Raw genomic sequence first — 24,316 nt, forward strand, 5'->3', positions numbered from 1 at the left:
GAGCTCAAGGCCTCATAAAATTGAGGTGTTCTCCTCAGAAAACGGAAACTAGCACACAGTCCCATGCCTCATTCTGCCAGCCAAGGCTATCAGCTCCTCTTACTGAAGAGCCATGTGTCACACGTGTCCTATAGAAGTCCTCAAATTAACAACGATGCCAACGAGAAGACCTAGGGTGGGGGAGGGCTGAGCTTAATGAAATTATCACCAGATGTGCCAGATTGCCAGCTGCTAAGGTGTGTGACATCAACCTCCCACTGGCCTGACATCTTGGAGGCCATGTCCTAAACTGGTGACAAGACACCTAGGAGGGACACTCTGGCAACATGATGAGCAGGTAGTGAGACCTGGCGGGAAGAGTGGAAGTGGACAGAAGGTGGATCCTGCAGCAAGAGCAGATGCTCCGAGTGGCTGTGCTTGGCATGTGCTCTGCTTAGTTGCTCAGTCATGTCTGACTCTTTGTGCCCTCCAGGCTCCTCTATCCATGGGGATTCTCCAGGCAAGAACACTGGAGTAGGGGATCTTCCCAAACCAGGGATCGAACCCATGTCTCCTGCATTGCAGGCAGATTCTTTTACCATCCAAGCCTTCCCAAAAGAGAGATTGTAAATGGAACTGAGTAAAGGTCAGGTTATTTGACCAGAGACCAAGACCTTGGCCTCTGAAAGCTCTTGAATTTTTATTTGCTTTGCTCTCATTACTGTTTCTTGACTTTCCAACAACTTCAGAAGGGTAGGGGGTAGGGAGAGGAAAGCAGTGAATCATCAAGGAGAATTGTAGTCCAAAAACTAAACTATGATCCTAAGATATTGTCAGTTATAAAAAGACTTCCACCTCCACGAACCCCACTCAGGAGATATTCAGAGTTTGAATGTTGCCAAAGAAATTTTCATTTGCTTCTTTCCTATTGCATAATGCGTCCTCTTTCACTTTCAGTCTCCAAAACCTAAATTAAAGGCGACATCTGCTTCTAGCAAATGCAGTCAGTGTTGTCTTGGCACCACCAGTATGCAATCATAAAACCAAAGGAAGAAAAAGAGGAGTAAAAAAAGACAACACGGTGCAGCTTCCAGAAACCAGACCCTTTCCCGAATCACCCCCTTTCCACACCCATCTTGCTTCCTCCCACGGGTTTCAATCTGCTGTCATAATTCAACTGCAAATACACGTGTGTGCTCAGTCGCTTCAGTCATGTCCAACTCAGTGTGTCCCCATGGACGGTAGCCCACCAGGATTCTCTGTCCATGGGATGCTCCACGCAACGACACTGGAGTGGGTTGTCTTGCCCTCCTCCAGGCGATCTTCCTGACCTAGGGATCACTGTTATCCCTGGTCTTCTGTGTGTCCTAAGTTGGCAGATGGGTTCTATACCACCAGAGTCACCTGGAAGCACCCTGCTACAAATATACTCAACAGGAAATGCACTCCAGGCCTGTTTGGTCTCTCATCCATCAAAAACCACCAAGATTTGGTCAGAACTGAAAAATTCAAATAATAAAATCTATGTAAAGACAAATTACACTCAAGGAATCTGTATGCCCCCAACCAGTTCAGCCACAAATGACTCCAAAGGGGAGAGTCTCATTCTTTCTGAGGAGAGGGGTGCCCCACTCCCAGCCAGATTTTCGTTAGGTCCCCCAACATGGCTTTTGCTCTAGGCCAAAGTTGTCCAGTGAAGTGTACTGTGGACTACAAACTCAAGCTCCATATAATACCTGACATTTTCTAGTAACCACATTGAAAAACATAAAGAAGTAGATGAAATTAATTTTCAAATTATATTTTAATCCAGTAAGGAAAAAAATATTATCATTTCAACATGTGATCAATATGTCACAAGTCATGGCTGGCGTGCACATAAGTCTGACCTTATTTTCATGACTAAATACATTCCTTTCTAAGACAAAGTGCCACTCCTAGGATGGGAAGCTAAAATGGGAACCCCTTTACCTTGGGAGTAAGCCTGTCAGGTAAAACACAAGACATCTAGTTAAATTTGGTTTTCAGTGAATAAGTTTTTAGTATAAGTACATCCAAAGTATTGCAGGAGATGCACTTCTACTAAAAAGAAAAAAAAAAAGAAAGAAAGTTTTCATTGTTTCCCTAAAATTCAAATTTAACTGGGATTCCTGTATTTCTGTTTGGTAAATCCAGCCACCTAAAAGGCATGGTTAGAACGGATTCCTTCTTTAGCTGAAAGTGAGTACATCGGTGGTGAGTGAACACAGCGCTCTCCCATCAGGGCAGAGTCACGATCACGGGAGGATGGCGTGCCATCATGCGGCCAGTAGAGTTCGGAAGGGCAAAGGTGAGTCTTCCTCGGCCCAGCACAGACCACAAGGTACTGGCAAACCCACAAAGGAGGAGGAGATGAAGGCGGAGGAGATGAAGGCAGAGGGAGAAAACGTGGCCAGTTCAGGAAGCAGCAGCAGGTGAGGGTGCCCAGGAGGTCACAGGCCAGCCTGCCGGGGAGCCTCACAGGTCAAGGGGTGAAGCGCTCTTCCCAGGGTCCAGTGGTGATCACACCTGCACAACGGTGCCCAGCTAAGCAGTAGGGGGTCACTGAAGTCAGTGGCTACTCTGCTCCACCCTTGTTTCTTTTCCATGAAGTTTACAAAATATCCATACATCCTGTACTCCCATGAACCTTGTACAAGAACTTGATCTTAATGTGGCATCTGCACCTTTCCAACCTGATGTAGGATTTTCTTTACCAATCAAATTGTCCTTTAGTTTTACTTTATGTACTAAGAACTCTCACAGTGGGTGACGAGAGAGAAGTATCATGTCCAACTTATTCAATACTCCTTAGTATCTTCCAAGTGAAAGTGGTGAAACATGCCCCCCAAATTCCTAAAATTCCTCAGAATTGCAAAAGAGTAGTAGCTGGTTAAAGCTAAGGGGCACGGTGGTCCCAGAACCTTGGGCAAGATGTGTTTCAGGATGATTTAGTGTTGAGCATGTGTAAGGCTTGGAGGAATGATTCCGAGTGTCTCATACAGTAGATCAGGGTGGAACTTGAGAATCTCCAGTTTTAAACACTTCCCAGGTGATGCTAACAGACTGGTCCAGTGATGACACTTTGACAACCACTGACTTACACAAGGAGAGAGCTTCCACAGAAATTGAAATGGCTCTTTTTCAGATACTTATTCTATTCTATTCTAAGAGCTTCCTCACACGGAAAACCCAGATGCCAACCTGAAAATTAGCAGACTAGCTCTTCCACAACTAAGGATGTAAAGAAAAAACAATATGGAGATGCATTGGAAGGGAGAGATAGAGTCTAGTAAGGACCCATACTCCTGATGGGTGACCCAGAATTAGGAGGGGACATCACCAACTTGGTATCTTCCCTGGGAGGACATGCTGAGCACCTGAGCCCAGGTGACCTGAATGAGGAAGACGAGCCCCCATATCTTGATTTGAAACCAGCAGAGCTATGTCTGGGAGAGAGCAGGGGGCTGTGGTAAGCCAAGACCCCATGCTTAACAGGTTAGTGCCAAACTTACTGATGCTGAATGTTGTCGTTAATGACGCTCAATGTAGCCACAGGTCACATGGGAAAGAGAAGTATGTACTAATATTAGGACACATGCCAAAGGGGCAAGGATTTCTTGAAACTTTCTCCAGGGATGAAATCACTGATAGATGACATTTAAAAAGCTCCTCCCTGTAGCCAGCTGTCCCAGTGCTAGCAAGAGCCTTTTCTGACATTCCCTACTTACCTTGCTAGCACCGCTTGCCCTGCTATGTCTCTGTATTCCCTGTGGAACAGACATATCCAGCCCAGCCATGCCCACAATGCTCCTCCAAAATGGCTTTGCCCCATAGGCCTGGATTCCCCCACAATAGTCTCCTTTCCTATCACTCACAGTGGGTGGACTCAGCTGTGACTTGCATCCCCTCAAGGTGATTCCCACTCCAGGTCAGCTCCAGCCAGAACTACATCTGCAACTGTTGAGGTGGGGCTCACATTCAGCTGCACTGGGGGCCAGCCAGACCCACCAGCAAGCCCAAAGCAACGCAGGTACATGTAACAGGACACCACACTCAGCCTGCACAGGAGACACCCTGGATTTCCTGTCTCTGGTGACCTGGGCGAACTGTTCCTTTGGGCCGCATAGGAGACACTCTACAAAAATCCACTTATTCAACATGGAGACATAGTTCATCTACCTAATATTAATGCATAAAACAAGGAGGCAAAATAAAGAGACAAAGCATCTATGCTAAAGGAACAGCTAAGACATAAACTCAGGAAAAGAACTAAAAAAGATGGAGATAAGTAATCTAAATCAAACGACTGCAAAGTAAAGGTCATAAAGATATTTACTGGGTCTTCCCTGCTGGTTCATTTGTTAAGATTTTCCTGACAATGTAGCCAACAAGGGTTCAACCCGTGGTCTGGGAACTAAGATCCCAGGCTGCAGTGCAAGTAAAGCTGCACATCACAGCTGTTGAACTCATGCACCCTAGAGCCTGTGCTCCACCACAGGAGAAGCCAGAACGATGGGAAGCCCATGCACCAAAACTGAGGGCAGCCCCCACTCTATGCAACTAGAGAAAGCCGATGACACAGCAAGACCCAGTGGACCCAGTAAATAAACGAATAAAAGACATTTACTTCTATCAGGGGAAGCATGACAGAATGGAGTGAGAACTCCACAAAGAGGCAATAAGTATAAAAAAGAACTGATTATAATGGAAGAATACAATAACTGACATGAAAAATACAGCAGATGAGTCAACAGATTGGATGATTCAGAGGACAGATCAGTAAGCTGACACACAGAGCAGTGCCTGCTGGTGCACCGGCTGACCCAGAGGGAGGGGCGGGGAGGGAGGGGGCGGGGCCTCAGGATGGGGAGCACAGTGCACCCGAAGCGGATTCATGTCAATGTGCGGCAGAACCACTACAGTATGTAAAGGAGTCAGCCTCCAATGAAAATAAATAGGGGTTCATGTTTGGGAATGCATGTAAGAATTAAAGATTTTAAAATTTAAAAAATAAAAAACTAAAATTAAAAAAAATTAAAAAATTAAAAAATTTAAAAAAAAAATAAAAGAAGAAAAAGAAATACAGAGTAGTGGAAATCACCCGATCTGAGCACCAAAAAGAAAAAAATAAGCCAAAAAATTGAGGATAGTTTAAGGCATTTGGTGGATAATATCAAGCAGACTAACATTCACATTATAGGAATTCAAGGAGAAGAGAGAGAGAAAGATAAACTCCCACTTGAAGAAACAATGGCTGAACATTTCCCCATATTGTGGAAGGAAACACACCCAGGTCCAAGAAGCACAGAGAGTCCAACACAGGGTAAACCAAAGGAGAAACATGCCAAGACATATACTAATCAAACTAAGAAAAACTCAGCAAAAAGACAAAACATTAAAAGCAGAAAGGGAAAAGCCACAAATAACAAGGGAATCCCCATGAATTTAACAGCTGATCTTTCCGAGGAAACGCTGCAGGCCAGAAGGGCGTGGCATGATATACTTAAAGTTATAAAAGGGAAACACTTACCAGCAAGATTACTCCAACCAGCTATGATCTCACTCAGAAGCAAAGAACTCAGTACCTTTACAAAGGAGCAAAAGTTAAAAAATTCAGCACCACCAAAGTAGCTTTACAACAAATATTAAAGGATGCTGTCTAGGCAGGAAATAGAAGGGAGTGAATAGACATGGGAAAAAAAACAGAAAAATAAAGTAAATAATAATAGTATCATGCATATCAATAATTCCCTTACCTATAAATGGATTAAACGGTCCAACTGAAACACAGACTGGCTGAATAGAAACAAAAACAAGCCCCATATAAATGTTGTCGATAATACATCCGCCTCAGAGCTAGGGACACACACACACTAAATCTGAGGGCCTGGAAAAAGGGATTCTATGCAAATGGAAATCAAAAGAAAGCTGGAGTAGCAATTCTCGTATCAGATAAAATAGACTTTTAAATAAAGACTATTACAAGAGACAAGGAGGGACACTACATAATGATAAAGAGATCAATCCAGGAAGAAGATATTGCAATAATAAGACACACGCATCCAACACAGGAGCACCTGAATACGGGAGACAAACACAGACAACCATAGAACGGGAAAGCGACAGTAAGAAAATAATACTGGGGGACTTTAACACCCCACTTATACCAAGGGACAGATCATCCACAGAGGAAATGAATATAGAAACATGAGCCTTAAATCACACACTAGACTAGATGGACCTTTTGATATCTTTAGCATATTCCACCACCAAACAGCAGGATACATTTTTTTTTTTTCTCAAGTGCACATGAAACACTCTAGGGAATGGATCACATCTCGGGTCACAAATCAAGCCTTGCCAAATTTAAGAAACTGAAATCACAGCAAGCATCTTTTCTGATCACACTGATACATGATTCAGCTCAGTTCAGTTCAGTCGCTCAGTCATGTCCAACTCTTTGCCACCCCAAGAATCACAGCACACCAGGCCTCCCTGTCCATCACCAACTCCCAGAGTTCACTCAGACTCATGTCCATACAGTCAGTGATGCCATCCAGCCATCTCAGCCTCTGTCATCCCCTTCTCCTCCTGCCCCCAATCCCTCCCAGTATCAGCGTCTTTTCCAATGAGTCAACTCTTCGCATGAGGTGGCCAAAGTACTGGCGTTTCAGCTTTAGCATCATTCCTTCCAAAGAAATAGGGATCATTTATAGGAAAAGTTGTATAAAAACACAAACACATGGAGAAATCAAACAGGTCACTGAAAAAATCAAAGAGGACATTTAAAAATACCTAAAAACAAATGGCAATGAATAAATGACAACCCAAAACCTATGTGATGCAATAAATCAATGCTAAGAGGGAAGTTTATAGCAATACAAGAAGCCTACCTCAAGAAATGAAAAGAACATCAAAGAAACACCTAATCTAACACCTAAAGAACCTAGAAAAAGAAGAAAATGGCCACAAAAACTCCAAAGTTAGCAGAAGGAAAGAAATCATAAAGAGCAGAGCAGAAATAAACGGAAATGAAGGAAACACTACCAAAGATCAATAAAGGAATAAGATATGTCTTGGAGAACATAAACAAAATTGACAAATCATTAGCCAGACTCATCAAGAAAAACAGGGAGAAGACTCAAAGCAACTTGAAATGAAAAAGGAGACGTTACAACAGACAACACAGAAAGAGAAAGGGTCATAAGAGACAATTAGAAATAACTGCATGACAATAAAATGGGTATCCTGGAACAAATGGACAAATTCTTAGAAAAGTACAATCTTCTAAGACTGAACCGGGAAGAAATAGAAAATATGAATAAATCAAGCACAATAATGGAAATATTATTTAAATTAAATATTAATGTAATATTTAATAAATAATTTAATTAATATACTCAACAAAATAAATTAATTTAAAATAATGTAATAAAGCTATTAAATATTTAATAATTAAATTGATAATTTAATTTAATAATTTCAGTTATTAAAAATATTCAATTATTCAAGGACAAAGGAATCGTCCCATTGGGATAATCTGGTATCCATGTGGGAAGGTCAGTTGGATCCCTACCTCACAAAAAACACCACCAAACCAGTTAGACACATACTAAAAACCAACAATTGAAGGAAAAACTTTACAAAATTTGGAACAATTTTTGATGAGGGACTATCTTTTCGTTAAATTGAGGTATTGTTGATTTACAATAATTTGTTTGTTTAAGGTGTACAGTGATTCAGTGATTCAGCCTCTCAGGTGCTTCCTTGGACAAAATTCATTCCCTTTGGGAGGCCCCTGGGCCATGCCCTCACAACAGCTGGGGCTGCTAAGTCGCTTCAGTCGTGTCCAACTCTGTGCAACCCCATAGACCCACCAGGCCCATCAGGCTCCCCTGTCCCTGGGATTCTCCAGGCAAGAACACTGGAGTGGGTTGCCATATCCTTCTCCAATGCATGAAAGAGAAAAGTGAAAAGGAAGTCGCTCAGTCCTGTCCGACTCTCTGCAACCCCATGGACTGCAGCCTATCAGGCTCTTCCACCCATGGGACTTTCCAGGCAAGAGTACTGGAGTGGGTTGCCATTGCCTTCTCCCTCAGAACAGCTGAGAGTCCTGAATAGGCACAGCAGCATATAGTGGTGCTCGTGGGGGTTTTTAGACTGAATACATTATTCTAACATAATACAAGAAACCGGAGAAGGCAATGGCACCCCACTCCAGTGTTCTTGCCTGGAAAATCCCAGGGACGGGGGAGCCTGGTGGGCTGCCGTCTATGGGGTCGCACAGAGTCAGACACGACTGAAGTGACTTAGCAGTAGCAGCGGTAGCAATACAAGAAACAAGCCCAGAGGTTAAGAGAGGATCTCCAAACCTACCTTCAAACAGGAGGTCTTGCTCCCTTGAATGTGGGTGTGTGAAACAGCGCTTGGGAAGGGAAGAGGTGCGTCATGAATATTTCATCTGCAGAGGACAAAGCAGTGTGTAGAGAGGATGTACAGTCACGTCCCAGGACACTGAGCACACGGACACGTGGACTGGACTCCCAGCCCTGCGCTGGGGGCATCACACTATCTCTACCCCTGACACAGGGTGAGCAGCTCGCACGTACCCTGGAGAGTATGGTCACATGACCTGGACCTGGCCAATCAGTGTGTTCCATCCTCCCTGGCCACCGTGAGTGGCTCAGGACTGGGCCGTTGACCAATCGGGGCCCAGGGCCGGGCCTCACGCTGGAATCCAGGGAAGAGGAGGGCTGGGTCTGCCGGAAAGGGTGGGGTCGTGTGAGGTCAAGCTGCCGCCCTGGGAGGGGGCGTGAGGTCAGCCTGGGGCAGTTAGTGACCTTCCGGCGGCCCTTAGGGCAGAGCCACCGGGCTGAAAAGGAGGGCGCTGCTGAGCCCAGGGGGTGAGAGTGGTCCTCTCCTGCTGTGGTCCCGGAGCTCCCCCTGAGACCGGAGGGAAGCCGTCTGCCCGTGAGTCCTCCCCTGCTTGTCTATCAGCTTGTGTGAACCACGCTGGATTTTCTGTCCAGCTGGCTACCTGGAGACCCTGGAAATGCTCCTGTGTGGGTTTTGCTGGCATCTGGGAAGAAATGCCAGATGACCCTGGGCGACTCCAGTTTAATCTGGATTCAGGTCATATCTCTTGAAAGTGAAGCGAAAGTCCCTCAGTCGTGTGTAACTCTTGGCAATCCCATGGGCTATACAGTCCATGGAATTCTGCAGGCCAGAATACTGGAGTGGGTAGCCTTTCCCTTCTCCAGGGGATCTTCCCAGTCCAGGGACTGAACCCAGGTTTCCCGCATTGCAGGCAGATTCTTTACCAGCTGAGCCACAAGAGAAGTCCAAGAATAATGAAGTGGGTAGCCTGTCCCTTCTGTAGCGGGTCAGCATTCCCGACCCAGGAATCAAACCGGGGTCTCCTCATGGCAGGAAGATTCATTACCGGTGGAGCTATCAGGGAAGCCCAGTATCTCTTAAGGCCAGCTATTCATTATAGGATTACCCTAATTAGTCTTCATGGGATTAAGCTGGCAACCTGCTAAGGTAGCAATTGATGTCCTTTGTCTAGAGGACAAAACGGGGGCTCAAAGAAGGGGGTAACACAGCTACAGCAAGGGAGCGTGTACCCAGACAAAACCCCCAGATCCTTCTGTTAGAACTCAGGGAAGGCCTATGGTGCGGCTTGTCCATGTGACAGGGGCTAAGGCACCAGCGCACACTGGATACTGTGGGGACCTGACTTGGTAACTGCCTTCGAGCAGCTCTGAGACTCACAAAAGCAATTTGACTGAAGAGAGGAGGGACACCTCCCTTCATCCTCCCACCACACCCTCCGGGTACTCCCACACCCTGCCCCCTTTCTCTTTCTTTGTGAGGGAATAAGTGTCACGCTCATGTGACCACATTGGCTGTCCACTGTTCACGAGCTACGACCTGCAGCTGCTACCGGAGAGGCCAAGAGCCTTTGTCCCTGAGTACCTCTCTTTCCTTTGCACCGTGGGGGCCCTCCTCCACACCTGCACACCAGAGGCCGTTTCTGAGACATGCAGGGACCCTCCTTCAGTTTGCAACAGGTCACATCCATCGCTGTCCTTTCAATGCTTCCCTTGACACTCAGCTCCTGAGCTCCTTTGTCTGCATTGCGGCCCACCTGGCTGCCACGGGAGGGACAGAGCTGACCATGAATCCAAAGCTCAGATCTGAGAGGCAGAAATCTGTGCATAAAGGACCTGACTAATCACGCTGTAGAGGCTGTAGTGGGCTCCAGGGATCCGTAACCAGGGCTTGGGCCAAAGTGACTCCACAGCTGTTTTAATGCCTGGGGAGGGTTCTGGCTATCGTGGGGGTGGGGTGAGTCTCCTGAGGTTCTGAAGGCCCACTGTATGCAGGTTCATCGTGCACAGAGAAGAGAAGGCAGAGTCCTTCCCTGGAGCTGGTGCACTGTGGGCACAGCCATGGATGACCAGGAGTCTGCATCTCACTAGGGGCTGAGGCTGGTGCTGAGGGAATCCTCAGTGAGGTTTTTTCCTTAAAAGCCATCCTAAGTGACTTTGGCTCCATTGCTTTTTGCCAAAAACGTACAATGATCCCAAGAGCTTTGTACACTCCAAGGGTGGTGACTGGATGTGGATCCCAGCGCAGACCCGAGTCAGTCCTGCCCTGAGTCCCCCGGGCCGGCCACACTACCCCCTCCCATGGCCTAGCTTTCTTCTGCCAGGACCCCCAGAATGGGGGAAAGGCAAGTGTGGCCTCAAGCTGAGGGGTGCAGCGTGGGCTCCACGCCTCGGGGTTCCCCTTGAGACGTCTGGTGGACCTAGTTCCCGCTGCCATCAGGCAGCTCTCTCTCGGGGCATATCGTGTTTCTTTGCTTTCTGTTGTGATGGGGCACCCCAGTTATCTCAGGGCGATTGGGAAGTCTGCTGGTGTGACACGCCCCTGCCTTAGATGGGGAAACATCATTGCTGCATTGATGCTGCTCACTCGATGCTGGGAATCTGTTAGACACAAATGGCAAGGGGAACAGCGCAAAACAGGAAAGAAAAATGGAGAGTTGCTGGGTTGCTTCTGGTCTCACCTGTGATGAAGAGTGTGTACAGCCTGCACGTGAACCCGGGTTCCCTCACCTGCCAGCTACCAGGTGCCAGGCGCTGATTTTAGACCCCCAGCTTCACTAAGGGGTCACTGACAGACACCGTTTGTGTATTTGAAGTCTACACTCTGATGACTTGATGCCCGTAGACGTCATGGAATAATTGCCCAACAGATGCATCGCCTCACACGGTTAACTCTGTGTGTGTGTGTCTTTTATGTTGTGCTTATAATCCATGAACACAATATAGATAGCTCGCCATTTTTTAAGATCTTCTTTAATTTATCTTAGAAGTTTGTAGTTTACTGTATGTCTTGCACGTTTAATTAGATATCTTTATATTTCCAGTGCCATTATAAATTCCTAATAGATAGAGATAGAATTGACTTTTCCATATTCCCTTGGTAAATCCATTTACTTCAAATCATTCTAGTTGTATTTTCTTAGGTATACACAATTATGTCTGCAAATAAGTGCTTTTTTTTCCCTTTGCATCTGTGATAACCCTTTCCTTTTTCTTGCCTTATTGTACGGACTAGGATCTCCAGTCCAGTGGTGAACAGAAGTAATGAGAATAAGTATCCTTGTCTCTGTCCCATTATCAGAGGAAAAGCCTTCAGTATTTCACCATCACACAGGATATTAGCTTTTTTGTAGATATTGTAATCAAAATATGTAAATTCTTCTCTGTTTACTGAGAGTTTTTTCTTAGTCATGAACTAAAATTATTACATTAAATTTTCTTAAGTTTATTTTCTGCAGATTTTGAAACAGGTGATTTTTCTTTTATGTCATGGTTGAACTGTTAAAAATTCTGTGATTCTAAAACAACCCCACCTGATCTCGATGTATTCTCCTTCTGTTGGACATATTTGCTAGAGTTTTATTTAGGATTATTTCATCATACTCAGAGTCTGTAATTTTCCTTTCTTGTACTTCTTCCTGGTTGGTTTTAGTATCAAGGTTATGCTAGTCTTATAAAACAAGGTTGGAGAGTGTTCTTTGTTTACCCTGAGAATTCCTGTGAGATTACTTTCTTCCCTAGATTTTTGGAAGAATTGATTGGCAAAACCAGTTGGTTTCATTGTGGGGAGGCTTTTAATTTCAGATGTAATTTTTTTCCTGCAAATAAAATTTTCTGATTTTGTATGTCTTCTTGGGTCTATTTCAGTAAAGCATTTCCCCCCTGCTAGGAATTTATTGAGGCGAGCAGACTCTCCAGTTAGTAAGTGAACTATGGTTCATAATATCTTTCTTATCTGCAAGATGTGTTGTCTCCCCTTTTAAAACTCCTCGATGCTGTTGATTTGTGCTTTGTCTCTTTTTCTTAATAAGTCTCTCTAGGGGTTTATCAGTTTTATCAGAGCCATCTCCAAAGAGCCAACTTTTGGCTTTGTTTTTAACAAAATTCATATTTGCTTTCTGTTTCCTTATTTTCTGCTCCATTTTTTCCCATCTGCCTTGTGTTTCGTTTGCTTTGCCTTTTTTCTGGTTTCTAGGGATAGAGGCTTAATTGACTTTTAGCCTTCCTTCTTTTCCAGTATATGTGCTTAAGGCTTCAAGTTACCCTCTAAACACAGTTCGCTGCATCCCACAAGTTTGAAGAAGCCAGCTTTTCATTATTTTTATGGAAAAGTATTTTCTCATTTTCATTGTTTTCTTAAATTATTACTCATGAAATTCTTCCAAGCAGTATGTGATTTAACTTCCCAATGTTTGGGGAGGTTTTTCTAGTGACCCTTTTTTGATTTCTAGCTTAGTTCCATGAAGAGCCCCGTCTTCGTCTTTTTGGGTAGACTAGCTGATAAACAACAGAAAGTTGTTTCTTGTAGGCCTGGAGGCTGGGGAGTCCCAAGATCACCAGCAGGTGCCACGTCTGGTGAGGCCTGTTTCCTGGTTCCTAGACTGCCTGCTGCTTCTCCCTGTCCTCGCGGCACGGGAGCCCATTCCCTCCTGGCCTGACCCCTCTCCTCCCAGAGTGCCTGCCTCCTAGGATCATCACCACGTGTGGGGTGAAGTTTGAGGGCCCATAAACCGTCAGCCCATTGCAATGCCTAGGTATACCCTGCATTGTTTCAGTCCTTTGAAATAATTCGAGCTTTCCTAATGGCCCAATGCATATTCTTTTTGTTATACGTTCCTTGGGCTCTTTAAGAGAATATGTATCCGTGGAAACGCAATGTTCCGTGTGTATCAGTTACATCAGGTTTGTCACTCATGTAATTCAGACTCCGGTAGCCACGCTGAGTAAAAGCAGAAGAAGGTGAAATTACCTGTAATACATTTTATTTTAACACACCCCAAATATTATCATTTCAGTGTGCAATCAATATGATAAACCCTAATGAAATAGTTCACGTTCTTTTTTTCATGCTAAGTCTTTAATATCCAGTGTGTGTTTCAGGCTTGCAGCGCATCTCATTGTAGAGCCAGCCACATTTCAGGTACTTCATGGCTGCAGGTGACTACGTACCAGGGGGCCTGGTTCCACAAGAGATGTGTCTTTAACGTCTCCCATTGGGGTTATGAACTCGGCTGTTACTCCTTTTCTGTTTCTCTCAGTTTTATGTATTGATATTTTGAGGGCATGTTATTAGGTACACTTGATCACGTGTGAGGAACTCCGCCCATGGCAAGGTACACTCAAATTTAGAATCCTCATCTTCTTGCTAGACTGCACTTGTATCAGTATGAGATGCTCCTTTTTATTGCTAGAGATGCTTCTTTCTTTAGACACTATTTGACAGTGATGTTGCCACGTCAGTTTTCTGTCCTGGTTGGCCTGGGTATCTTTTACTTTGACCTGTCTAAAAGACCTTCCATCTTAACATGGGCCTCTGTGTATAGCGTATAGTTTTCACTGGAATTATTTTGACACTGTATCTTTTAATGAGAGTATTTGCTGTGTTTATAATGCTGATATTTCAGTGTGTAGACACCCAGTTGCTGTGTTTTCTGTTTGTCCCACCTAGTCTGTGCTCTTTGCTCTTGCCTTCTTTGAGAAGTATGAGGTGTTTCTCTAGTTCTGGGCTCCTCTGCCAGGTTGTTGGGTTCACATTCGCAGACACGGCGTGTGTTTTACATTCAAGTCTAACTTAGTACTCTTACTGCCTCCCTGACACGGCTGTTTCCTCCTTGCAACTGTTCTCCTTTAAACTGTTAGATATATTTTTGGCGTTAACATCATTGCTTTGTAGAGTTAATATTTACCCTCACAGTTACCTCACTGTTGGTCTTTACTTGTTTTTTATATTTCCATCAGAGACTACTTTTCTTTTTCCCAAAGCACTGCCTTAATATTTTTTTTTTAGTTCACGTGTGTGGGTGATGAGTTGTCTCATTTCCATTTGCCCTAAAAGTCTTTATTTTGCTTTCACGTTTGAAGAGTGTTTTTGTTGGGTGTAGAATTCCAGGTTGGGGGTTATTTGCTTTTCAGCATTTTACAGATGCCAGTCCATGATATTCTGACTTCCTTGTCCTTGGAAAGTCAGGTCTCAGTGTTGTTGTGCCATTAAAAGCCACACCTTTTTTCCTCTGAGTGCTTGAACATTTTCTTCTTGCAGAGCTGCTGAAACCAATGTGTGGTTTTCATTTCTGAGTCAATGGTCTGATTCTTGAACCAACTCTTGCCACTGTCCCTGTCAGTCAGTTCAGTCGCTCAGTGTCTGACCCCTTGGGACCCCACTGATTGCAGCATGCCAGGCTTCCCTGTCCATCACCAACTCCCGGAGCTTGCTCAAGCTCATGTCCATCGAGTCGGTGATGCCATCCAACCAGCTCATCCTCTGTCGTCCCCTTCTCCTCCTGCCTTCAGTCTTCCCCATCATCAGGTTCTTTTCCAGTGAGTCAGTCCTTCGCATCAGGTGGCCAAAGTACTGGAGCTTCAGCATCAGTCTTTCCAATGAATATTCAGGACTGATTTGCATTAGGATTGACTGATTGGATCTCCTTGCAGTCCATGGGGCTCTCAAGAGTCTTCTCCCACTCCCCGGTTCAGAAGCATTGATTCTTTGGCATTCAGCCTTCTTCATGGGCCAACTCTCACATCCATACATGACTACTGGAAAAACCATAGCTCTGACTAAATGAACCTTTGTTGGCAAAGTTATATCTCTGCTTTTTAATATGCTGTCTAGGTTTGTCATAGCTTTCCTTCCAAGGAGCAAGGATCTTTTAATTTCACCATCTGCAGTAGTTTTGGAGCCCAAGAAAATAAAGTTTGTCACTGTTTCCATTGTTTCCCCATTTATTTGCCACGAAGTGATGGGGCCGGATGCCATGATCTTCATGTTTTGAATGTTGAGTTTTATGCCAGCTTTTTCACTCTCCCCTTTCACTTTCATTAAGAGGCTCTTTAGTTTCAACCCCTGGAGGCATTTCTTATTCCCCTTTCTGTCTTTTCTCCACAATTAGGGTCCCCACTGACAGTTTTTAACAACATAGTGTAATGACAGGCTCCTTCAATATATTCTATACTTTTTCCCTCATATATATATATATATGTTTTAACCGATCCATCCTTCAGTTCACTGATCCTCTCTTCAGCTACGTCCAATCTGATGTTAAGCCCAGAGACTGAGTTCTTACATTCAGTCACTGTTATTGTAAAGTTCTAGAGTCGGTTTTGATTCTCAGAAATGTTTCCTTTTGTCCAGTATATGTTTTGAACTGGTGAGGTTTGCATCTGATACCTCTAGCATACTCTAGCATGCTGATATACACCTGATGCCTCTGGATCTGGTTCAGTTCCTTTTCTCTTGGTCCTGTTTGTTGTTACACCCTCTTGTGCTTTTTCGGTTGCCTGTTGGACATTATGTTTGGAAAACCCTAGAGGTTCTGAGTGATGCTGTCTTCTCCAGAGTTTCCTCTGATGCAGTCCTCCAGTGGGGACAGAGCTGTCTGTTCACTCAGGGCCTGAGGGACCTGAGGCTGGGGGGTCCTTGTAAGCTCAGTCTCAGCAGCCTTCAGCCACCTTCTACCCTGACCCCTGGGAGGAGCTTTCCAGCATCTCGGTCTGGAAGCCTGGGGTGCCTCCCAGGGCCCCCGCTTCTCGGCAGGTCCTGAAGCCCACCGTCTGTCTCCTGAGTCACCATGAGGTGACTCATACTCAGCACTCAGCTGGTTTGGGCAGAGTGTTGGGTACGTTTTCTGACATCCGGACTGACTCGTCAGGCAAGTACTCGAATTTTTGTCACCCCAGCCCAAGGAACCGTCCAAAGCTGTGTTAGCCAGCCCCCTCTGCTTGACTTTTTCCCTGCCTTTTCTTCACAGAGTGGGCTTTGCTCAGATGCCCGGAGGGAAGGAGCGGCCCTCTCAGTCTCCAGCTCCCTCACTGGGCTTCCCTTTTGTTTGAAATCTTGGATTGTGGCTGCCTAAGAACCTCTTTTAAACCGTATTTCACTTTTCTAGCTCTTGGTAGGCTGAACTACCAGCTGCTTGCGTCTGTCACTGGAAGTGGGGACACCCTGGGGGCCTTCTGTCATCTGAAGCCACATGTAACAGGCCCAGTAATTGTATTGATCAAGGTTATTTGATACCAGGGAAAACAAGAACCAGGGGTCCTTGCTTGGTACCCATGGTTGTGTTTCTGATCAGAACCCCCAGCTTGCCCGGGCTGTTTCAGTGCCACGTGAACTTGGGAAGGAGGTGTCTCCTCTGGAGACAGAGGAGCCGGTCTGCCCTCTTCCCTTGACCCTGCCGGCGTAGGGCAGGCCTTGCGATGCCGGGCTGCTGGTGGTGGAGGAGAAGGCTGTGGAGGGAGGGGTGACATGACCTGTGTTCTGGGACATGGTCACATGTGGGTTTTCTTTTTCAGTTTGAAAAACTGCTTTTAGTCTTCCCTCCAGTTTCACTTTAAGCTTGAAACTGAAGATTTTATTCTTGAAATTGAGCACAGTGACTTTACGGTCTTTTTAAAAGCAACAGTTGAGGTTTTAAAAACACATCTCAGAGAACTCCAGTAGATAAAGCCAAAAACAGAGAACGTGTTCAGGGTGAACTGCGGGCGGGACCCCAAATTGCACTCTGTCTCTCCCTGAGTGTGTAATCGCTGAGATGGGTGGATATAGGACCCCAAACACCCTGGGAACTTGAGGTCCTCAAGTGACAGCAGACGTCCGGGCTGAGCCAGGAGCAGTGGGGCCTGTGCCCTGGTGAGTGGAGAGCCTCGAGGGTGGGAGTGGGGCCAGGAGAGGGGTGGGAGACTCGGGGGCGGAGTGTGGGGCAGCACCTGGCGGGGTCTGGGAGGCACTGGCCATCGTGGCTCGAGGCAGGGACACCCCTGAACCTCCACCGTGCAGCCCCCTCGGGGCAGAGTCATCTGGCAGACCATGAGCAAAGTTCAGAGGACGAGTTCGCAGCAGGTTGAATGAACCCCTGTACCCACCGTGGGTTCATTTTAAGGGCCTGGAGTGAGGTTCATCAAGCCCTTGCTGAGCTCAAGTGAGGGAGTCTGACAGGGAGGACCGAGCTCAGGGTGAGAGTGAGGGGCAGCTAGCGTGGTGAGTCCTCCTCAGCCCGGTGGGATCTGGGGACACCCTTGACTTCAGGGGTGCCTTTCAGTAGCCTCCCTGGAGGGTTGTTTGGGGGTTAGAGGGGGCAGAAGCCCACTTAGAAGACGTGCTCATAACCAGGGGTGGTGGTTTCTAAAGCAGTTTATACTGGTCAGTTCGACTGTGACCCAGTATCTTGCAGGGTCATGTTTTAGAGGGGGCCTGAGCCGTGGGCACGGCCTTCCTTCTCCCGCACCCCACACTCCCCTGTCGTCTTTCTGGCAGCCCCTCCCCCCTCTCTGCACCCTTGATGGTGGGCCTGAGCCCAGCACCCCTGTTACCACGGAGCCCCTTGTGACTGAGCGGGTTCCAGTTCCGGGCTCCTGGGAGACGTGCTGGAGGCAGAGCCTTGGTGCCATTTCTCCTTGAGACAGCAGTGCGGGTGGTCATAGTGTGAGAGCAGTGGTCCTAGTGTGAGAGCGGTGTGTGTGAGAGTGGTGTGTGAGAGGGGTGTGTGTGAAAGCGGTGGTCGTAGTGTGAATAGTGGTGGTCGTAGTGAGAGATCAGTGGTGCTAGCTCGGGAGCTGAGGTATCCTATCGTGAAACAACGGTTGCCCCCGAGTGGGGGGCTGCCCCCATCCGCGAGGATGGGTCGCCGAAGGGCCCACCTGTGGGCGTTATTCCAGTGCTGCAACCCCAAGGCACAGGCCAAGACAAGGAAGAACTTGGCCTCCGCCCAAGTCCTGGAAGGAGAGGGGCCTGAGGTGAGAGCAGCCCGCAGCTGGGCCCGTCGGACTGGCCCTCACCCGGCAAAGCATCCGGGTTGTGTTTCATTTCATTAGCATGGCTGTGGGCCCTGCTGGCCAGGGCGTTTTGGCCTTAGTGCGCAGCATTGACCCCAGCAGTTTACCCTGTAAGACGCTGTGCAGGTGCTGTGTGGAGAGTGGGCGTGGGCCCCACAAGAAGGGAAACACTGGCTGGAGGAATCACTGGGGCACGTGGACTGAGCTATTGAGTCAGTCCTTGATGCAGAAACGCTAAGCCCATTAATGTCTCCCATCTTCCAAAGCAGAGAGCAGTGTGGCCAGTATTTTAATCACGGGTACCTACTGCTTCCGTGTCTGACATACACCCTCATAGCTACACATGTCTACTACATGCCTCTCACGAGTGCTGGGCACTGTTCTGGGTGCTACACACTCAGTATGTAGTAGGAGATACGTAGCCCAGGGTTTTTGAATTTCTGCAGAGAAAAATAGAAGAACGTGTGGTTCAGCTTGAGCAAGTTCACCACGTGGACAGCCCCACGTGCACGCAAATTGTGGCAAAATACATATAACATCAATTTTACATTTTATCCAGTTGATTGAATGACTGGGTGGCTTCTGTGGAGTCAGGCTAACAGATGGCCTTGGGGTGCCATCTGCCTTTTTCCCAGAGGAACACTCCAAAGCCTGGTGGCTTCCCTTTTTTCTTCCTTCTCCCCAGTGGCTCTAGGTCACTGGTCTGTGTGTCCTTTAAGAATCTCTTTATCCACTTTGTTGTTAGGTTTATCTTTTGGAAAGCTTCTCAGACGTCCTGGGCCTTGAGAAGGCAGGCTTGGATTCTGGGTTCTCCCGTATCGTGTGCCTGCCAGCTCGAGGGGGAGGCTGAAGGCCAGTCTGAATTGTAGTGGTCTGTGTGGTCTTGGGGTCAGTGGAGCCCCTCTTCTCTGGAGGGGCTAGGAGAGCCTTTATATGGAGCCTGGAGAGACTTGACAGGGCCAGTCTTGACAGTCTCACTGTCTTTTTAAATTATGTTTGCATTTAGTTTCTCATTTCTTTGTTTTTTAGGAGAAGAAGAATATACAACTACTTAGGCAGCATCTTCAGAGATGAGAAGAAGAAATATCAGTGCTCAAGGCCGAATTCAACAACACCAGGGTCAGAGTGGGGATTCTCACGTGTTGACATTTGCCCCGCGTAGGTCACCGCTAGCCTCTGTGTTGCTGTCCTTAACCTCTGTCTGATTTTCAAGTCATTTTTCACATCTTCCCACTGAGCAGACCAGGGTGGATCAGTTTGGGGTTCTCATACCTTGTTTCAAATTTATGATGAGACTTAATGTAATTTTAGTACATTTGAGGGGGGAGCGCTCTTAACTTAGATTTTTGTCCACGCTACACTTTGTGTGGGATCTTAGTTCCCCGACCAGGGATTAAAACCCGTGACCCCTGCAGAAATGTGGAGTCTTAACTGCTGGGCCCCTGGGGAAGTCCACTCTAACTTTCGACTGAACTGGCAGGATTCCAATATGCCTTAGCATGTTTCTGGCTATAGCGTGAGGCTGAGAGGAGTTATCGGGCCTGAATTCGAGCATGAGGTTGAAGGTGCTCCTTTGGCCCCACCCTGCAGCCGCTGCTGGAGCACCTGGAGTGCCTGGCTTCCTGGGTTCGTGCCATCCCTCCGGATGACGGCGGGCAGGCGGCAGGCACAGTCCCCAGCCGGCATGACCAGCAAGGTGGAGGTGCTCAGGGCGCTGAAATTGCTGTTTGAGCACCACAAGGCCCTGGACAAGAAGGTACCAGCTCCCTGGCCGTCCTGGATTTGTACACTTAGTGCCTTGTTTTGACCTCACCGGTTGCCTGGAAGTGCTGTGTTCCCTCCCTCTCAAAACAAGGCTGCCTAAGGCTTCCTTTCCCCCTTAGAAACCGTCCGATGGCTCTCTAAGCCATGAGGAAGACCTGGCTAAGGTGACTGCACTCAGGAAGTCCTAGAGAAGCAGTCGCAGGAGCAGAGCCAGATGAAGGAGCGCCTGGCAGCTCTCTCTGCCCATGTGACAGAGCTGGAGGAGGACCTGGACATGGCCAGGAAGGACCTCCTCAAGTCCGAGGACGTGAACGTGAAACTGCAGCGGGACGTCTGAGAAGTGAGTGATGGCCGCCGTGTCTATTGTCCTGAGGTGGGCTGTGGATCCCTTCTTCTCCCAGGGACTCAGCCTTGGGATGGCTGCGTGAGTAAGAGCAGAGCACCGGAGAGACCACAGCTGGCTGCCTCCCCGCCTCTGCATCGAGGTCTCTGGGGTAGAAGAGCCCTGGTCCAGGCGGTCTGTTGGCAGTGGACCAACATGAGGGTAGCCCTGGCGCTGTGCTGCAGCCTGGGTGTGGACTCCCCATTTCCACAAGTTCTAGGGGCCCACTGTGCTCCTTTTGTAAAAATCCATCCATCCATCCCTTCATTTATTGGCGTATAGTTGCTTTACACTGCTGTGGCAGTTTCTGCTGTACAGCAAAGTGAATCGGTCCTCTGTCCGTCTATCCCCCTCTCCTTTAGATGTCCTGCCCGTTTACTTCACCACAGAGCACTGAGTGGACGCCCCTGTGCTGGACACCAGGTCCTTACTCGTTCACTGTATGTGAAGTATCGGTGCTGTGTGTGTGTGAGCCGGTCTCCCAGTTCAGCCCCGCCTCCACCTGCCTGTCCAATGTGTTCCTGATGAAGCCGAAATGTCCTTCTGATTCACTCAGGCGAGTCTGGCGACATCTCTGGAGCCTGTTCTCTCGGAGAGATGGGAGCATGCTGTGTGGGCTCTGCTGAGGCAGCTTGCCTGGCCATCTTCTCTAGTTTTCTGAGGTTCCGCTCCTTGAAGGGATGTGTGACAGTGATGCCGGCGGTCAGACAAGTCGAGTGGCGTTTGCTCACCCTCAGATCCTCAGGCCCAAGCTGTGTGACCCTGTGGAATCGTGATGTTTCTGGCGGTCGTGTCTGCGGGGGTCATGATTTCTGAGAAACATCCCGGGGATGTGGTGTTGCTGGGGGCATCGTCCCCACTACCAGCCAGCCAGCCACCCCGTTCTTCTGGCGGGAAAGGTTGCCCCGCGCTGCCGGTGGGCACTGGCTGGGCATGGGGCGTCGGGCTGGGCCTGTGCTGGCGCGGCAGCCGGGAGCATTGCCGGGAGCTCAGGGAGCGGCTGAGACACCATCGGTTGGCGGGCGGCCGGCGGTGCCGGGTGCTCGCAGACCCTCCCAGAGCAGGGTCACGAGCCGCCGCCAGGGGGCGCCCTTCTGCCTGTGAGCTTCCCCTCCAGGCTTGGTTTCTCCCCTCCCCCAGCATCTCTGCTGGCCGTCCCCGTCGGCCTTGCGGTCCGACCGTTTGTCTTCCGGAAGCTCTGCCACTAAGGAGGCTAAACGGTTCCAACTTCCCTCCCAGCTTAGGAAGGTGGAACGTGTGCCTCGCGCGGCCCGCACTTGCCGCTGCCTGCTGCCCGCGCTGTCTCGCCACAGGCAGTCCCAGGAGGGGGTGCAATGGCCCCGGGTGCGGGCCCGGGGCAGGGGGAGCACGTCTCCTCTCACGAGCGGGTCACCAGCACCCGCCGTGAGCCACGTGTCACACACGAAGCCGCGCAGGCTGCGTGAGCAGGCATGCAGGCGTGCTCCCCGCGAACCCGGGGCCCGTGGTCCGCACAGAGCATGGCCCGCTTGCCGCCCCTACGATCACAGCCCGCGTGCCATCGGGACAGGGGCGATGCGAGCGGAGCTGACGCTGTTCTCGGCCGACAGGCGGAGGAGAGACAGGGCAGCATCGAGGAGAGGCTGCGCCAGATGGAGGCCCAGCTGGAGAACAAGGAGCTGCCGCAGGTGCGTGTGCTGACCGGGAGGTGGCGTCTGCGCGGGAGACGCGGCTTGGGCGGGGCCAGCGCTGCCTTTCTCCGCCGCCCCCGTCTCCGCCGCCCAGTGTGTGCGTGTGTGTCCCCATCTGCTGATCGGGCACCCACTTCCTCCGGAGCAGGGCCAGAGGTGGTTGCCCACAGGCGGTGGGCAGGGGCCAGGGCATCCCCACGTTCAAAGAGGCTGTTTGTTGCTCTGACCAGCCAGTCTGGGGAGCTGCTTGGGATACGGGTGGACCTCACGACTGCCCCTCAGACAAACCTGAGGGTGCCAGCCTGGGGCCCATGAAGCGGAAGGCATGGCGCCCGGCTGTGGAGCCTGCTTGCCTCGGATGTGGCGCTGCCACATCCAAACCACATGCCAAACTGCTGGTCCAGGCACGGCGTGTGTGTAGCATGGCTGCTCCTAGGCAGGAGGAGAACAGTAGTTGCGCTGCGACAGAAGGCGCGTCAGGAGGGGGTGATGGTGGAGGCTATCATCACCGAGTCCTGAGAGAAGTTTTCTGGAAAGATTGGCCACACGGCGATACAGACCATCCAGGAAATGGAGTGGGGACCCCGGGTCCAGCCTCACATGTCAGTACTGTCCCCACCATGCCTGCGTTCTCGGGCCTGGACTGCAGAGCCTCGCAGGTGGGCCCCCAGGGGGCAGTGGTTCTGACTCCCATCCTGAGACCGGCGGTGAGGCGCCCTCCCCGCTTAGGCAGAGAGCTCAGTGTCTCGCGATCAGGGGTGCACTTCCTTACTTTCAGAACTGCTGCTCAGAGGCTGTTGAGATCGGGATGCTGTTTATGACTAAGCCAATTCAAAGTCAACTTTTGTTTTGCTTTAAAAATCTTTGAATGCCGACGCCTTATTGTGGAAGCTGTGAGAGGTTTTGTTTCCTTGGGCTCAAAAATCACTGCAGATGGTGACTGCAGCCATGAGATTAAAAAAATCCTTGCTCGTTGGAAAGGTATGACAAACATAGACAGCATATTGAAAAGTAGAGACATCACTTTGCCTACCAAGGTCCATATAGTCAAAGCTATGGTTTTTCCGGTAGTCACGGATGGGTGTGAGAATTGGACCATAAAGAAGGCTGAGCATTGAAGAATTGATGCTTTCGAATTGTGTTGCTGGAGAAGACTCTGTTTTAGCAGAAAATAAACTGTTTTTAAATGTATTATGATGGAAAATTTCAAACATGCACAAAAGTGGATGGAGTAGTATAATAAATACCCATGACCAGTCAATTAGTCTCAGCAATTTCTAACACAGAGCCAATCTCAAATAGATCATTCTTTTGTCTTCTTTCCATTTTTCTTATACAGTAGGTTCTAAAACAGCTTTTTAAACCTTGAAATTGATGCTCATTTTATAAAACACAGACTTGCCAACTTTGTTATTACATTTAAAAATTGCTTGAGGTAATTATTTCCAGTTTTTTAATATGAATTTTCATACTGGAAAAGACCCTGGTGCTGGAAAAGATTGAAGGCAGGAAGAGAGTGGATGACAGAGGATGAGATGGTTGGATGGCATCACCAACTCAATGGACATGAGTTTGAGCAGCTGCTTAGCAGAAGTCGAGTTACATTTTCCTTATGGCTAATCCACTGCTGTAACACGTATAGCATTTCTGGTTTTGAACACTGAATGTGTTTGCATTATAGATGAATTTAGAGTCTATGGCGGTTGTGTGTGGTTCAGAAATCTGACTAGTCCTTTCTGGGTTCACCCAAAAGCTGAGACAAAGCGTGAGCCTTTCATGTGGACTGTGCTGTGCGTCAGAAAGATAATAGGAGCCACATACACAATCTAAAATTTCCTAAACACCAACGGGCTACTTGACATCTTTCTTTCACCACGAGTCTTGAAATCTTCTGTGTGATTTCCACATCGAGCTTTGCACCAGCCTGTCTCACGTGCTCAGGGGCTGCACGAGGCGAGTGACTGCCGTGGCCGACAGCACAGAGCTGCCAGGTTGAGTTGAGTGACTTGGAAACTTGGCCCGTTTGACTTGTTTTACTCCGTGAGGAAGTGAAGTGGGCTGTAGAGGAATGAATGTGAGGAATGCCCAGGAATGCAGGCGAGCTCCATGGAGGTAGT

The 24,316-nt window shown here is 48.2% G+C and overlaps 1 protein-coding gene across 1 annotated transcript in view; it reads left to right on the plus strand.

Annotated features, from left to right (window-relative positions):
* The first annotated feature begins 2,265 nt into the window (after positions 1 to 2,265).
* Positions 2,266 to 24,316, plus strand: part of LOC138429711 (liprin-alpha-1-like) — an 80,265-nt gene continuing 58,214 nt past the window's right edge. The window contains 11 exon segments of the mRNA XM_069571441.1: positions 2,266 to 2,432; positions 18,104 to 18,344; positions 19,129 to 19,198; positions 19,462 to 19,502; positions 19,974 to 20,006; positions 20,008 to 20,167; positions 20,211 to 20,315; positions 20,318 to 20,478; positions 21,670 to 21,933; positions 22,026 to 22,196; positions 22,430 to 22,906. Coding sequence (XP_069427542.1) covers positions 2,266 to 2,432; positions 18,104 to 18,344; positions 19,129 to 19,198; positions 19,462 to 19,502; positions 19,974 to 20,006; positions 20,008 to 20,167; positions 20,211 to 20,315; positions 20,318 to 20,478; positions 21,670 to 21,933; positions 22,026 to 22,196; positions 22,430 to 22,906 — 1,890 coding nt within the window.

This window comes from Ovis canadensis, chromosome 24 (genome assembly GCF_042477335.2).
Source record: "Ovis canadensis isolate MfBH-ARS-UI-01 breed Bighorn chromosome 24, ARS-UI_OviCan_v2, whole genome shotgun sequence".
NCBI lineage: Eukaryota > Metazoa > Chordata > Mammalia > Artiodactyla > Bovidae > Ovis > Ovis canadensis.